This window comes from Delphinapterus leucas, chromosome 4, assembly GCF_059928025.1.
Source record: "Delphinapterus leucas isolate spDelLeu-1000000601 "Yukka" chromosome 4, BTC_Dleu_Yukka2, whole genome shotgun sequence".
NCBI lineage: Eukaryota > Metazoa > Chordata > Mammalia > Artiodactyla > Monodontidae > Delphinapterus > Delphinapterus leucas.
Genome location: NC_143132.1, coordinates 83560727 through 83576363, shown reverse-complemented (window position 1 = coordinate 83576363; position 15637 = coordinate 83560727). Strand labels below are relative to the sequence as shown.

The following is a 15637-nucleotide window of genomic DNA, read 5'->3' as shown; positions in this document are numbered from 1 at the left end:
GAGTTTTTCTTCTCTAAACAGTTTGTCAATTCATATATAAAGAATGGGAGAACATAATGAACTTATAAATTTTATTATATAGTGTTAGCTAATATGTTTTCTAGTTTTTTGAAAGAAGCATTTTAATGAAACATGATTCTAGGCATGATATTTACATTTCACCAGAAAATACATAAAGCAGTGTTAAATACCAGTCAACTGTATTTATTTTACTACTGGTAAATGGCTTAAATGGTTCTTGAAATGGTGAGGGATTTCAAAGTGGTTGATGACTTATTTGCCTGTTTCATTTCAAGAAGGATTCCCAGCCAACACTGAAGCTGAGAGACACACTACATTTTATTCTTTGCCATCTTCATTGGAACGAACACCCACCAAAATGACAACATCCCAGAAAGTCACCTTTTGTTCTCATGGCAATTCAGCTTTTCAGCCAATAGCATCAAGTTGCAAAATTGTGCCACAAAGTCAGGTTCCTAATCCGGAGTCACCTGGAAAATCCTTCCAGCCTATCACCATGAGCTGCAAGATTGTCTCAGGTATACGTGGTATATATGAATTTGGTGTGTGTAAAAATTGTTAGAATGATAAAGTACTATGGCTTTTTTTTTTCTTTTTTTTTTTTTAGTTTTTTTTTTTTTAGTTTTTCTAAGCAGGGTTTTTGTTTAGTTAACAAGCAAGCTCATCACTGTTGATTAGCAAAGCAAAAGTGTCACAAAACAAAAAAGTCATTCATATGGAAACAATTTTTGAATGAGGAAAGAAATAAAATTCAAAGCAGCCAAATTTTCATCTAGAATCAGCACAGGTAAATTGTTTGCTAGGATGTATGGAGGAAACTAAGGTAGGAATTAAGTTTGGGAATTATATATGGAAACCAGAGTGACTAGTAATAGAAAAAAATTAGATGCCTTTTGGTTTGTAGTTAAGCTTCAGGGGTTGGTTTGGGATTGAGATATCTTTTATACTCTATAACCACACTACAAATTTACTCATTCCTATGATCAGTAGGTCGTTCTGAGGTTTCATTTTCACTGAGGTTGAATTGTCCATTGCCGCGCAACAGTTTATGTTAGGTAAACTTCTAGTAGAAATATGCTTTATAGTTTTGACTGTGCCACCTCACAAAAGACATGAAAGTGAGTCAATAGAAATACGTAGGCAGTGGGAGACTTCTATATAATTGTTAAATGAAGGGGGTGGGGGGAGTGTTCAGTGCTAAAAATAGCTAAGCAGAAATATGATCCAAGTCCTTGAAATTGATAAAAGGTAAAGAATGTATAATTTTACCTACCAGTTAGAAGCGTTTTGGAGCTTGCTGCTTCAGAGGTGGAATAGGCTGAACATATAAATTGTTTTGAAGGTTGGAGAAATCCATGGATAACAGATTTGATCAGTAACTGTTGAGGATGTTTAATGATGTATCTGTCGGTAACTTCTGAGAGCTATGGGAACACGAATCTCTGGATTGTGGCTGTGACATGGTATTGAGAGAGACTTTTGTTTTGGTGGATGAATTTCATATTTTCCTATTGGAAATTCATTGCAAATCAAGACTTGGTTCCTAAGTCTAGCTGTTCACTTGCCTCCCTAACTTCAGTTTCTTCAAGTGTAACCAGTATTATAACAACCTGCCCAAGTTGTTGTGACCTGGGGATGCAGCAGTTCCACACTTGTGTAAAGCACTGTGTTTTGAACTTTAATGTGCCTGCTGGGGTCTCTTGTTAAAATACTGATTTATTGATATATTTGGTAGATCTGGGGTAGGACCTCAGTATCTGTTTCTAACAGGCTGACTGCTGCTGCTGCTACATGGATAAGGATGTAGAGAGTAAAATGCACTAACCCCTGGCCTCAGCTGCTGCGGCTGCTCCCAGTACCTGAAACTTACAGCCCCATTCTCTTTTCCCAACTTGTCGCCTTTGTACTGGTGGCCCTGCCCCTCTTCCATTTTCTTTAGCGTCCTCTTAGATGGGCTGAATATATCTATTTTGTTTAGTTTATTTTGTTTCTCTTTTTATTAATAAAGGTTCCCCTATATCAACCCCAAGTCCATCGCCATTGCCTCGAACCCCAACTTCCACTCCAGTCCATGTGAAGCAAGGCACTGCCAGTTCTGTTATTAATAATCCTTATGTTATCGTGGACAAGCCAGGGCAGGTTATTGGAGCCACCACTCCTACTGCAGGTGTGTGTTTGAATGGAACAATATTCATGCAATCCCCAAGATTTGATCTTTTTTAAAGGTGGAATCCTAATGTGACTTAGTAGCCATATAATGGGAGAATGAAATCTTCAACCATGAACAAGAGGAGGGAATACATAAGAGTGTATATATATATATATATATATATATATATATATATATATATTCTTTTTTGTTTTCCAGTGCTATTTGAGGGAAGATTTACTTCTTGTAAAAGTTATATTTTTAGGAATTTACTTAAGTTTTATTTTTTAATTTCTTAAGATTCATAGTGAACCATAATTAATTTTCTAAAAAAGGAAAAAAAAAGAATGGATTTTATTCTCATTTAGAAGACATTCTTTTTAGGCAATGTGTGATTAACTTTTCCAAATTAAGCTTTAGAGCAAGAATAGCTTTGTGAACCGTACATATTTTTCCCCAGTGAAATAAAAAAGTGATCTTTACTTTTCAGTGAATAAGATAAAACTTGCATGTGGGAGGGAAGCTGAACCCTGCAGTTATTTAAAACAAAAAACAACTCTAATAGGAAGCATAAGAAGTCTTTGGATTCCCCATATTTATCATCATAACCTCATATAAATACAGAGAGCGTTTCAGGCTTCTTTGAGTTACTTTCACTAACATTTTATTTATTCCCTTCAATTAAACTGTTTAAACACGTGCACCTCTGTGTAAACTTTCCTGTAGCTTTCACTTCTAATAGAAATATCGAAAAGAGAAATAAGAGAAATAGCTATAAAATAATGAGACTGATTTTTTTCTAACATGTTTGATTTTAACACAGATTAATGTGTGTTGGGCCTTTCCAACTATTTTTTTAGAAAGTTATGTTCTTTAACAATGATTATAATTGTGGGACTCCTTTAAAAAATGCTACTTTCAGAGATTCCCTTTTGAGTACACCTAAGGATGTCAAGTAGGTGTCTTTTGAGGATGCTTAGTTTTAGAAATCAGCCAAAGTCTCTGCAGGCAAGTTTGGTAAATGGAGGAGGTGACCAAGTACCATTTTTAGTCTTGACTTACTGTTGACTGTAGATAATGTGACTTATTTTGATCAGACCCTAAAGCCAGTTGTACTGATGGAGTATAAAGTGTTTAATGTCAGCATTTTGGAGTAGGTATAACCTTCTAGTGAAACTACTTTGAAGGAACTAGCATTCAGTTGAATGCATACATTTTGGCACATTGTGAAATAGCCAACACCATTATGTTACAGTATCTCTTTCTATATAAGTGCAGAATATATAATGTCTACTTACTTTACTTATTCTTCTACACTTCCTTACTAGCTTCTTGTCCCTTTTTAGGTTGATGAAGCGGTCAGCTTCACAGGATGAATCCTTAAGTGTTTTTTTCTATAATAATATCATGGTTGTGAGTTTTCAGCCCTTCAAAATGAACAATAAATAGTGGGGAGAAGACAAGGGTGGTGGAAAATGGCTTTAAAATTCCATTTTGTAAATTTTACTTTGTTTATACTTTATTTTTAAATCTACCTTGCTTATCAGGAAGTCCTACCAGCAAGCTCTCTACTGCCTCTCAGGCCTCCCAAGGAACAGGTTCCCCGATTCCTAAAATTCATGGAAGTAGTTTTGTAACATCTGCTGTCAAGGTAACACTCTTATTGCGCTTTGCTAGTTTCTAAACGTGGTACATTCAAGTTGAGCCAGAATTTGCAAGTGATAATGCAGATTTCACAAAGTAGAATCTTCAAGCTAAGAAGTATCATAAAGATCAAGTACTTCAGACTCCCCTACCTTACCTATGATTTTTTTTGACAGCTTTGTTATACATTTTTCTTTACAAAGTAATAATTTGTATCTTTCCACAGTGTATTTTCCCCTTCCCCCACCTTCTTCAGGATAAGAAGTCCTTTGAAATTTAGAATTCCAAATATGATCTGACTTGTTCAGATCATAGTGCTAGATATCTGCTCACTGTTCCGCAGAGACAGTCACTGCTGTTGACTTAGTTATTCAGCTTATTTGTTATTGTCTTGGCTACCTTAAGGCTAGAGCCTCTGAGGTATAAACTCCTGTTTGAGAATTCCTGAGAATTCAAAGATCATCTCTTACATGACTGGTGCTAACACAGCATTTCTTATATCTAGGCACGTAATTGTGATGATATTGAATAGTTTCCTGATCCAAGGCGAGGTTTTTCTCTAATGCAGTGTAATCTGTGAGCACTGTGTTCTATGAATGCCTGAATTTTAAGAATTCCTTGAAGGTCTTAATTTTCTACGCATGTTTGTTGATGATATTTTCATTACATAGTTAAACAGTGTTCTTAACTTTGTTTCTTGCCCCCAACGTTTATTTATGGAAAATTGCCTCTGAGACTTGCCTTTTGTATTTGAGAATTAGAGACAAATGACAGTAATTTTGAATTTTGACCTTTGCTGTCTTTGTATTTGCTAATTGTTCAAGTTCTTTTTGTTGTATTGTTTTTAAAATTTTTAGTGAAAAATTTCCCCCTGCGTCCTGGGTATTTATTCCAGAGTAGCAGATCAAGTTGCAAGTACTGTTACAAGGGTGTGGTATACTGAAACACTGTCACTGCCTGTTACATTCATTTGTTTATTTAGTGCGTAGACCTTAGGGATAGAAAAGAAATAGAATACAGTACCTATCCTTTAGTAGCATCTGGCAGGGGCTCGACATGAAACCAATGAGTCAGCCAAATATTACAGGTAGTATGATAGGAGTCTTTCCAGTTTACAGTGGGCACAGATGAGTAGGTTCTTGCCAATTTATAGCCTTACTTTGAATTGTCTTTTCAAGCAATATTAAAATGCAGGTGTAGGGACTCGGAAGCCTGCAAAGAGTTTTGGGCTTTTTGTTTGTTTTTGTTGCTAGGGAATGTCACAGGTTTGTATTAAATATGTGACTAGAGTGAAATCACTCACTTTATCCTAATTGTACAATACGTATTTTTACAAACACAGCAGGAGGATTCTTTGTTCGCATCTATGCCACCTCTTTGCCCAATTGGGAGTCACCCTAAGGTTCAAAGTCCCAAACCTATAACTGGAGGACTTGGAGCTTTCACAAAAGTAAGTATTCATGAGAGGATTATCCCACAAGTGGATAAGCTCTTGTTACAGAATCTTTTTGTGGCATGTTGGAGTTGATTGATGCTACTACCCCACATCATGGAACTTTTTAGTATGTCTCATCTCTAAGACTGGATCCTACTTCTGAGACATGCTTCCATTTATTTAGTGGTGTTCACAGGGCAGCCCTTGGAGTCTAGCAAGATGGGAACTTCCTGGTGCCGTTTTGCCACCAATGTCTAAAACAAATGATGAGGTTGGTTTGCAGATACACTGGATCAAGTCCACATCCTACTTTTGGTCCCTTTAATAGCTATTATGGGCTATACTTAAGCAGTATTTTTACCCTTCTAGTGGAGTCATTGTTTACATACAGGGCTTCATTAATTCATTAATTCCTGCAGACAGAATAAATTCAAATATTAGTAGCATTTTTCATGGGCTGTTTATTCATTGTCATTGTCATGTTTGTTGCAAGGTAATCATCAAACAGGAACCTGGAGAAGCCTCTCATGTACCAACAACAGGGGCTGCCAGCCAGTCACCACTCCCTCAGTATGTGACTGTGAAAGGGGGTCACATGATAGCTGTGTCCCCTCAAAAACAAGTCCTAACTGCTGGAGAAGGGACTGCCCAGTCACCAAAGATTCAGCCCTCTAAGGTTTGTGTTGGGTAAGGATGGGGAAGTCAACATGTCAGTGAACGTTGTTTGCCTAAGTAATGGACAAGTGCTGAAAAGGGTGACGGTGTTGATGGTCCCGGGAAAACATGTGGATGAAAGCCCTGTAGGAAAAGCAGATAAGTTGGTGTTTAACCCACCTGTTCTTTTCATAGTTATTAACAAGAGCAGGGACATGGTTTATAGAGGGCCCAGGGACAGTTCAAGAGGTGAAGGGATGCCGTGTTATCTCTCTGGCAGTGAAGATGATTGACGTCATGGACACAACTTTACACTTGATTCAAGTCTAACTGACAGGATCGAGGTCCACTGTTTTACCTGTTTATTTCTGATAGGAGACTGCTATAGTTTGCACCTCTGATGTCTTGACTGTGTGATCTGTTAAATGATTCTTGGCTCTTTAGAGAGTTTATTTTCTTTATAATTTGGAGGTTTGGGGAATTTACATATTGGGAGAACTCTAAAACAGAGATACATGTTTCCCTGCATCCGTTGTACTTAGGAGTGCCAAAGTATATCATGCTCTTATTTGCATATTATCTGTAATCCTCAGACAACCTTGCAAGGTGGATATTTTCACTGCTGTTTTACAAATGAGGAAATTGTGGTTCTGAGAGGTTAAGCAACATCCTTGAGAGCATACAGCTAATAAGTGACAGAATTTGAACCCAGGTCTAGTTGACTCCAAAATTCCCCATTCCAGAACTATTAAAATTTGTGAGCCATTGTCTGTAACCTAAGCATGCTTTTAGAACATCCAGAGTTAAATAATCTTACTTTTAGGGCAGATATATCCTAAAGCTATTAAGAGTACTATGTGAAGCGCTTGCTTTTCAACTTTAAAATAGGTTTTAGATATTTTGGTTAGTCTAGATGGCTGCATATAGATTGAGTTAAAAATTCATAGTCTTATAGGTGGTTCTAAAATCTGTAAGAGTTCATTAACCACTTTCCCAAACTTTTCTGCTCATAAGACTCAACTGATGATTAAAAATGTCAGAACTTCTTGGTGACCCCGGGAACCTGGATTTTTTAACAAACTCTCCTACTGACTCATATGATTAGGTAAATTTAGGAACCATGGAACTACAGCATCAAATTTGACTTTGGGGGGCTTCCCTGGTGGTGCAGATGGTTGAGAGTCTGCCTGCCGATGCAGGGGACACGGGTTCGTGCCCCGGTCCGGGAAGATCCCACATGCCATGGAGCGGCTGGGCCCATGAGCCATGGCCGCTGAGCCTGCGTGTCCAGAGCCTGTGCTCCGCAACAGGAGAGGCCACAACAGTGAGAGGCCCGTGTACTGCAAAAAAAAAAAATTTGACTTTGGGGATTCCATAGCCAGAATCACTAAAACAGGCAACCCCCAACTACTTCCTGATGCTCCCTCTGTTGTTTTGGCTTCAGGGATAAGCATTTTGTTCAAGTCCTTTCGTGACTCAGTTATTGTCATCTGGTCTTCGTACTCAGACACATCCTGTATGTTGTTTAAAATCTATTTTGCTTCACCTAGAAATACATGGTATTACTGATTTAGGCTTTTGAATCATGATAGCATTGCTATTTATGCTCAGAAGCTCTGAAAAGTTTCTGCTTTTTGCCACTTTTGCATTTTGCAAATCTACTCACCCAGTAATACTGAACAACTGTATTGGCTTTCTTGTCACATTCCCACCTACCTAATGGCAAGGTAGGACCAAGAGAAAATGGCTGGGTTTGTGCTAGAATGCCTTAAGTGTAAAGGTACCTGATAAGAAAAGCCACAGAAGACTGTGAAAAAACTACAGAGAAGCAGAACATGAAACAAGACATCTATCCCAGAAATTTAGTACAAGCTTTAGACTTGAGATAAAGAGCTGTCTGCAAGTACAGGGTGTCCCTGGTTATTGCTGAGGTGTAGTCAGAGAAAGTATGCCAGAAAACAGGAGGGTGAACAGAATGGTACTGTTTCACTTTCCACACAACTTTGGCACAATAGAAACACAGTTTATCTTTTTCATAAAAGTAGAAAGCGGTGCTGCTTTTGACATGAAAAGAGACAGTTGAGGAATTGGTGGTTCATATGGGAAGGAAGCAGTGTGGTGTAGTTAAAAGAGCATGAGCTTGTTACACATCTCAGATCTCAGCCACTCATTACTTGTGTGAGCTGGGCAAATTTATCTCTCTCAGCCTTGTTTTTTCATCTAGTAAAAGGAAATAATACCCTTTGCCTTTCAGTGCTGTAGGAGAATTAGAGATCATTGTATATAGAGGGCCTAGCACAGAGCAGGTGCTAAATAAGTGATAGCAGCTAAAGTTATGTGAGGATGAGTCCTGTGTATATATGTGTGAGTACCATGTAATAATTACTGTCATTGAGAACTGAATCGTAAGTGGCTGTATTTTTCAGCATCCAGGGAAAAATCACATATACAGAATCCTCACCTTCAGGTTGCTAAAGTAGATTCTGACTTGCAAAGGTCTGTACAGGGCACAGGGAGGGCAGGAATAGAAACACCAAATCAAAGCATGAATCAAAATTAAGTATTTATAACAGTACAGAACAAAGGTGAAACTAAGGAAATTCGGAATGCGGAGAGCAGTGCTGTGGGAGGGGAAGAGGAGAGAACAGTTGGTAGGTGATTTCAGGTTCTAGGCCAAAATGTTGTATTAAAAAGGAAAACAAAACTAATTTGGGGTTACAGTGTCCTACTCAAGAGACTTGCTTGTGGTGTCATAGACAGCTGTGCATAGGGTTTTCCCCAGTAGAATGCCAGACTTCCTCATTCTCCTCAGTGTTTTAGAATAAAGGGGGGTTGTTTATCTTGTGAGCAGTTTGCTCTTGGTGGACAAGCTCTGCTAGTAAAAACTGCCCTCCTGTGGCCAGCATGGTTATGTTTTATTTGGCTCTCGGAGGGATTAGGTGTGTCATATTCTGGACATTTTGAAGCAGTTGAGTGTGAGGATAGAGGTTGGCACAAGGAGGGAAAAGCAAGTCAGATGCATGGGATTGGAGGAAAGAAATTAAAATAGGTACATGTATGTATTATTTTCCTTTTTTTAAATTGAAGTATAGTTTATATATAATATTATATGTTACCAGTGTACTGTATAGTGATTCACAATTTTTAAAGGTTAAATTCCATTTCTACTTATAAAATATTGACTGTATTCCCTGTGTTGTACAGTATACCCTTGTAACTTATTTTATACCTAATAGTTTGTACCTCTTAATCCCCTACCCCTATATTGCCCCTCCTCCCTTTCTGTTCCCCACTGGTAACCACTAGTTTGTTCTCTGTATCTGTGAGTCTGCTTCTTTTCTGTTATATTCACTAGTTTGTTGTATTTTTTTTAGATTCCACATATAAGTGATATCACATGTATATATTATTTTCCTTTAAGATCTTTGCTGTCTTTGTTAATTTAGGAACATGAAAATAGATTATGTGTAATTTAGCTTATACAAGGGATTATTAAGTGTGATATATTTAGGAAATGTAAAGACAGACGTCTTAGAAAAAAGTTCAACTACTATAACAAATTCCCAAACCAGGAGCTTAAATAAGTTTACTTCTCTCACACATGAAAGTCTGGTAGGCGACCCTGGTGTGTTGGTTCCACAATCATCAAGAATCTAGACTCCATCTCATTGCTCTGTCATTTTCAAAATTTGTTTTTCAGCTTGTGGGCTGTGATAGCCACTTCATCTCATGCCACCGTGTTCACATTTCTGGCCAGCAGGAAAAGGGAAGGGAAGAGGGTTTGGGGAGAGCAGAACCAAAAATTTGCACTCATCACTTCTGTTCACATCCCTTTAGCCAGAAATGAGATGTCAGACCTAGGTGTGAAGGAGTTGGGAAATATAGTAGGTATTCTGTGTGGCCATGTCCCTCGCTGAAAATCGGGGGTTCTGTTACTATGAGAGAGAAGCAAAGAATACATATTGGGGTTCAGCTGGCAGTTTCTGCCATACCTTAAAAATAATTTTCTGGATTAAGAAGCTTTTTTTTAATCAATGCAGAGAAAAGTTCTTGATTAGTAGGAAGAGTTTGTATATCTCCACATCTCTAGGGGGAATGAGTGTGCCCAGCTCTATAGCTACAGTAACACTCCATGTTGCCTATATAATGAGGCTCATACAGTCAGAATGAAGAGATTTGGATAATCATCAGGGATTGTTTTAACCAAGCCAGGATAGCTGGGAGTTTTCTCTTCTCCATTCTAGATGAACTTATTTCTCCCCCCCACCCATTGGTTCTTTGATTTTTTTTTTTTGCGGTACGCAGGCCTCTCACTGTTGTGGCCTCTCCCATTGCAGAGCACAGGCTCCGGACGCGCAGGCTCAGCAGCCATGGCTCACGGGCCCAGCCGCTCCGTGGCATGTGGGATCCTCCCGGACCGGGGCACGAACCCGCGTCCCCTGCATCGGCAGGCGGACTCCCAACCACTGCGCCACCAGGGAAGCCCTCTTTGATTGTTTTGTTTCTTCCTTTCTTGCCCTCCTTCCTTAAACGTACATAAAAGTGCAGAGACTATTGTAATGAATCCTACGTGCCCATTATTCCATTTCAGCAGTTACCAGCATTTTGCTGATCTTCTCCTCCTAGAATATTTTAAGGCAGATACGAGATGTTATCTATATATTTTGATTTCTGTTTGATTAACTGAACCTTAAGATCAAGGTCCTCTGCCCTGGCCACATGCTGAAGATAGTGACAGGTGTTTATCCTTTGGCTTTCTGTCCTGAGTCTCTACATAGTCTCATAGATCACCAGTCTTCAGTTCATAGTAACAAGTGTTGTGCTGGCTGCAGCTGTCATTTACTGTGTACATCATGCTGGCTAGGCACTTTATAAACTTATTTTCATTTATGCCTCATGACCTTATGAGATATTTTATAGATGAGATATCTAAAGCTAAAACTCAAAGAGGTTAAATAACTGTGCAGCTGCTAACTGATGGAACAAAACTGGGAAAGCAGGTCTGACTGCTTATAAAAACCTATACTCTTTCCTCTGTGATACACTGGTTTATAACAATTGGTTAGGGGACCATTTTCTTTACATCAGCCATATTGTCCAAGCACATGACAAGTGTATTTTACTATATTCACATTCTTTGAAAAGGAACCATGTATGATTTAGTGATTATTTAACTTAAAAATCCCATTCATCAGTTGTTATATGGTTTGTCATTTTGTTCTACCTTAAGTAATGCTATTATTTTTTAATTTGGGAAGATTCTAAAATTTCAGTAAATACAGAGAATAATATAATCAATATCCACATATCCTCCACTGTGAATTAACATGTTCATATTTAATTCAACAGTTTTTTCTCCAAATAAAATATGACTGATAAAGTTGCAGTCCACTTTGTTCTTCCCCAAAACAACAGTCATGAATTTGGATGTGTAGCTTGACAGTCCATACTTTTTATGACATACGTAATAGCCGTAAGTAACATGTAGTGTTGTGAATTTTGAAGATTTACATAAAAGATATTTATACTCATATTTTTCTGCAACTCCCCTTTCACTCAATATTTGTACTTGCAAAGTCTGTTGATGTTGATATATATATAGTTCCAGTTCATTCATTGTAACTAACGAATGCTATTCTGTCAGTCTGTCTTATACCACATTTTATGCATTCCTCTATCTGTAGACATTAAGCATATTTCATTTTGTAGACATTAAGATTACTTACAATTTTTTGTAATTACAAATAATGCTACCTTGGACTTTCTGTGTATGTTCCCTTGAGCACATGTCTAAGATTTCTCTGGGATATATCCCTACCAGTAGAGGGTGAATTTTCAATTTTAGTAGATATCCTAGTACTTCTCTGGAGTGGCTGTACAAATTTACCTTTCTACCAGCAGTAAACAAAAGTTTCTGTTTCCCCATATCCTCTAGCCAATTCTTGGTATTATCAGGCTTTAAAATTTTCCCCTCCAATCTGATGGTTGAAAAGTACTTTCTTCTTTATCTTTTTTGCCTTTAGAAGACAGATCTTTTCCCATTCTTAAAAAATAATGTAAAAGTCTTTTTATCTAGTTTCTGGTGAGAAGTTCTTTTTATGAAATAAAGAATTAGGGACTGTGAAACACTGCCCCAATTTTCCATTAATTAAGTTGTTTATTCTAATTGAAAATTGTACTATTGACCTTGTTTTAAAAGAGCTCTGAAGTATTCTTTTACTTGAAAAAATTTACGGTATTTTTAGAACTAGGTACTTCTAACTTTCATTCTTTGGGTGCTGGGATCTTTTTTTTTTTTTAATTGAATTAAATGTTTTTCTAGCTTACACTTTTTCTTTTTTAATGAAATGTCTACCTTTAAGGAAAGGAAAGATTAGAAAGTATAGAAAAAGATAACTTTTAAAAAAAATAAGTTGGAAGAGGCGTCACATGTTATACCATATAATAAATGACGTGAATTGTTAGATGTTCTAGTGATGGAGAAATATTGCTTCAGATGGGGATAACACAGAAGAGGTTACTGAAGAGGTGATATTTAAAAGTATGTAGTGGAGTTTATAGTTCATATATGAGAATGTTTATTGCAGTTTTTTCATAATGTGAAGTTTAAAATTATCTAAATAGTCACACAGTAGTGAAATATTTACTTAGATTATGGTATATCTATTCTAATACATTATTTTTTGGTCATCTCAAAATGTTTTTGAAAAATAACAACAGTGGAAATGGTTGTAACATGTTAAATTTAAAAATTATAAAACTATATGCATCCTAATCTTTGTTTCAAAATGTACATTTAAAAGAATCAGAAGTAAATACTACATTAAAAATATTAAGAGGGCGTCCCTGGTGGCGCAGTGGTTGAGAGTCCGCGTGCTGATGCAGGGGACACGGGTTCGTGCCCTGGTCCGGGAAGATCCCACATGCCGCGGAGCGGCTAGGCCCGTGAGCCATGGCCGCTGGGCCTGCGCGTCCGGAGCCCGTGCTCCGCAACGGGAGAGGCCACAACAGTGAGAGGCCCGCGTACTGCAAAAAAAAAAAAAAAAAAAAAAAAATTAAGAGATTATTTCTGATGAGTAGAGTTTTTTTCTTTATATCTCTGTATTTCCTGTGTTTTTTTTAAAAAAACACACATATTTTTATCATTAAAATAGGTTATAGATAGTAGCTGGGGTTAAGACCAAAGCTGTAACATTTGATTGTCATAACATCCAGACTGAGAAATACTGCTGTTCACATCATAGGTAGAGTTCCTAGATGACTGAATTAGACTCCATGTGTTGTTATCTAGGGGTTTGCTTTTGTTCTTTGCTGGAACAGAGTGACTGTGCTGCTTTAAGACCCCTCAAGGGACTATGAGAAGAAGCACTTCTGGGTTCTCCTTTGTTTTGAACAGGTTGTTGGGGTTCCAGTTGGGTCTACCCTACCTTCGGCAGTGAAGCAGGCAGTGGCAATCAGTGGTGGCCAGATCCTCGTAGCCAAGGCCAGCTCGTCTGTCGCCAAAGCAGTTGGTCCAAAGCAAGTTGTGACCCAAGGAGTTGCCAAGGCAATTGTGAGTGGAGGTGGAGGAACCATTGTCGCTCAGCCGATGCAAGCCTTAACCAAGGCTCAGGTCACTACTGCTGGCCCTCAGAAGAGTGGATCCCAGGGTTCAGGTAACTGATACTAATCGGGGGCCCTTTCAGCAGCAGCCCCTTCCAAAACGCTCTGTGCTAGTGATTTTATTTGCTATTTGGTTCTCTCTAGAAAAACTTAGTATGTTGATGTTTTAAGGAGTATATAAAAACATGTTAATCTTTTTCATGTAACACTTTACATAGAGGCCTGTAAGGCTTTTGCTCTAAGTTGTGTGTGCGCATGTGTGGGTATGAGCAAGAATAGTAAAAATAGAGGGTGTTTCTTGATAGTGCTCTCAAGTCTGAAGAATAATTCTCATTTGTCCTTATTTCCACGTTGCGTTCTATTTCAGACTTATAGTCTTGGTATGGTCATTTGCCAGCAGCATTTTGAGATACTTGACTAAGGCATTCTCTACTAAACAAAAGTTTAAATACTTTGAATGTGTTTTAGTCCTTAATGTGTTGTTTCTGTGAGTGCATGAAGAAATATACCTCAGGTATTTGATATTTACTAATTTTTAAAGGTCTTGATGAGGCTAAAGAATGGTAGCATTGAATTGGGAGGGTAGTGGAGGTCCAGAATAAAGATTTCAGAGGTGAAGAATTGCTGCTGATGACAAAGTTCTTTTGTGGCATTAAAAATGAGTGTTTGAGATGGGCCAGAAGAAGTGACCTTTGGAGTTTGGAAGATATAGCACTGAGAAGGCAGAGAATTAAGTAAGTCATCTATAGTGTTGTCACTGAGAATGAGCCTTTAGCACAGAGCACAATACTTTGAGTCCGGAGTCCGCCTTCAGCTAATGAGGGGAAGTGACTTGGGAGTTCAGTAAATGAGAGCAGAAAAGAGAGGGAGATGGTATAGCTAAGTAGGAGCCTCAAAAGAGGCAGGGCTTTTTTTTCTCCCCCTCTGGAATGAGCTGTGATAATGGTCTGAAAGTTTAACTGGAGAGCAAAAATGTTCCTTTCTTGGTCCTAGCCCTCTGATATTGAGGTAAGACAGAAGACAGCCTGTAGCTAGGGGATTTCTGGGGAAATCTTATCTTCAGAGGACTGATGAGTTTAATTACAACAAAAAGAGATAATGTTCAAGGAGGTTGATGTTCTAGAGGGTGTAGTGATCACAGCAGGAATTCCTGGAGTGGGGTGCCTGGTGAAAGAGTCAGGAAAGGAAGAAAGCATGAGGAGATGGGTTCAGATCAGGGACCGTGAGCCGTGTGGAGATGGGACTCCGGGTGCCGGTGGCAGAGAGGTCTGCAGTCCTGGCGTGGCTGCGATGCACAGTGGTGTAAGATGAGATTAGTTCTGGTCATAGTGAAGAGGGATGGCCCTCAGTTTAATATCAGTCCCTGATATTGGGTGCAGCTTCCAGGGTTCCTGCCTCCCAAAGCTTTGCACAGTGAAGTGGTCCTGAGAGGTACTACTCTAGCAGGTGGCAGGAGGCTGAGAGTCCTTTCCCTGTGGGACTCACGTGGTCCTGTAGGCTCCAGTTCCTGGAGATTCCAATACAAAGTAACTGCAGAAAGTTTTCATGTTTAGAGGTTTCACAGCCATGTGCATCGAGAAGTAAATTCTAAGGGGTAAGTGAAAGCTGTTTGACATAGGTGAGACTTTTAAAAGATGAATTATAGTTTCATAGTATATGTGCCAGTTGTTGACTAGCATTTTTTAGTTCTTAGAAAGTGAGGGAGACTAGAAGTCTTGTTTCAAATCAGTAGATTCATCGTTACTAGAAATTGACTATAAAGGGGCTTTAAACAAATGAGAAGCAAATGTGTATTCATCCATAGAGAGGGTGATTATTTTATTGACTGTCTAAACAACAGTACTTTTGAGAGTTAAGAGTCACTATTAATTATAGTGGGACGTAGGTATAAATTGTAATGGCTTTGGGCAAACCAGGACATACGGTCACTCTATATACAGATATAAATTTCTTTATAGTTTGTAGCAGGCTCTTCTAGTATGTAAATATTTTAATTAGCAAGATAATGAAAAATGTCAGCCTTTAAAGCACTGTGCATCTAGGAAGCAAACTGTAGAGTTTATTGTTTGTTAGTGTTTTTGAATAAGTATTTTATTACTCTGTGTATGTTTTAATTTTAGAGATAGCATTGC

The 15637-nt window shown here is 38.2% G+C and overlaps 1 protein-coding gene across 7 annotated transcripts in view; it reads left to right on the top strand.

The window, feature by feature from the left end:
* YEATS2 (YEATS domain containing 2) overlaps positions 1-15637 on the top strand; it is a 108048-nt gene that overhangs the window by 64098 nt on the left and 28313 nt on the right. For 5 of the 7 annotated variants that reach the window (XM_089910771.1, XM_089910768.1, XM_089910767.1 and 2 more), the window contains 6 exons: positions 297-539; positions 2030-2188; positions 3718-3821; positions 5157-5264; positions 5743-5925; positions 13300-13558. In XM_089910771.1, coding sequence (XP_089766897.1) covers positions 297-539; positions 2030-2188; positions 3718-3821; positions 5157-5264; positions 5743-5925; positions 13300-13558 — 1056 coding nt within the window. The remainder of the gene's footprint in view (positions 1-296; positions 540-2029; positions 2189-3717; positions 3822-5156; positions 5265-5742; positions 5926-13299; positions 13559-15637) is intronic. The other 2 variants (XM_089910769.1, XM_089910770.1) reach the window with 2 other exon arrangements.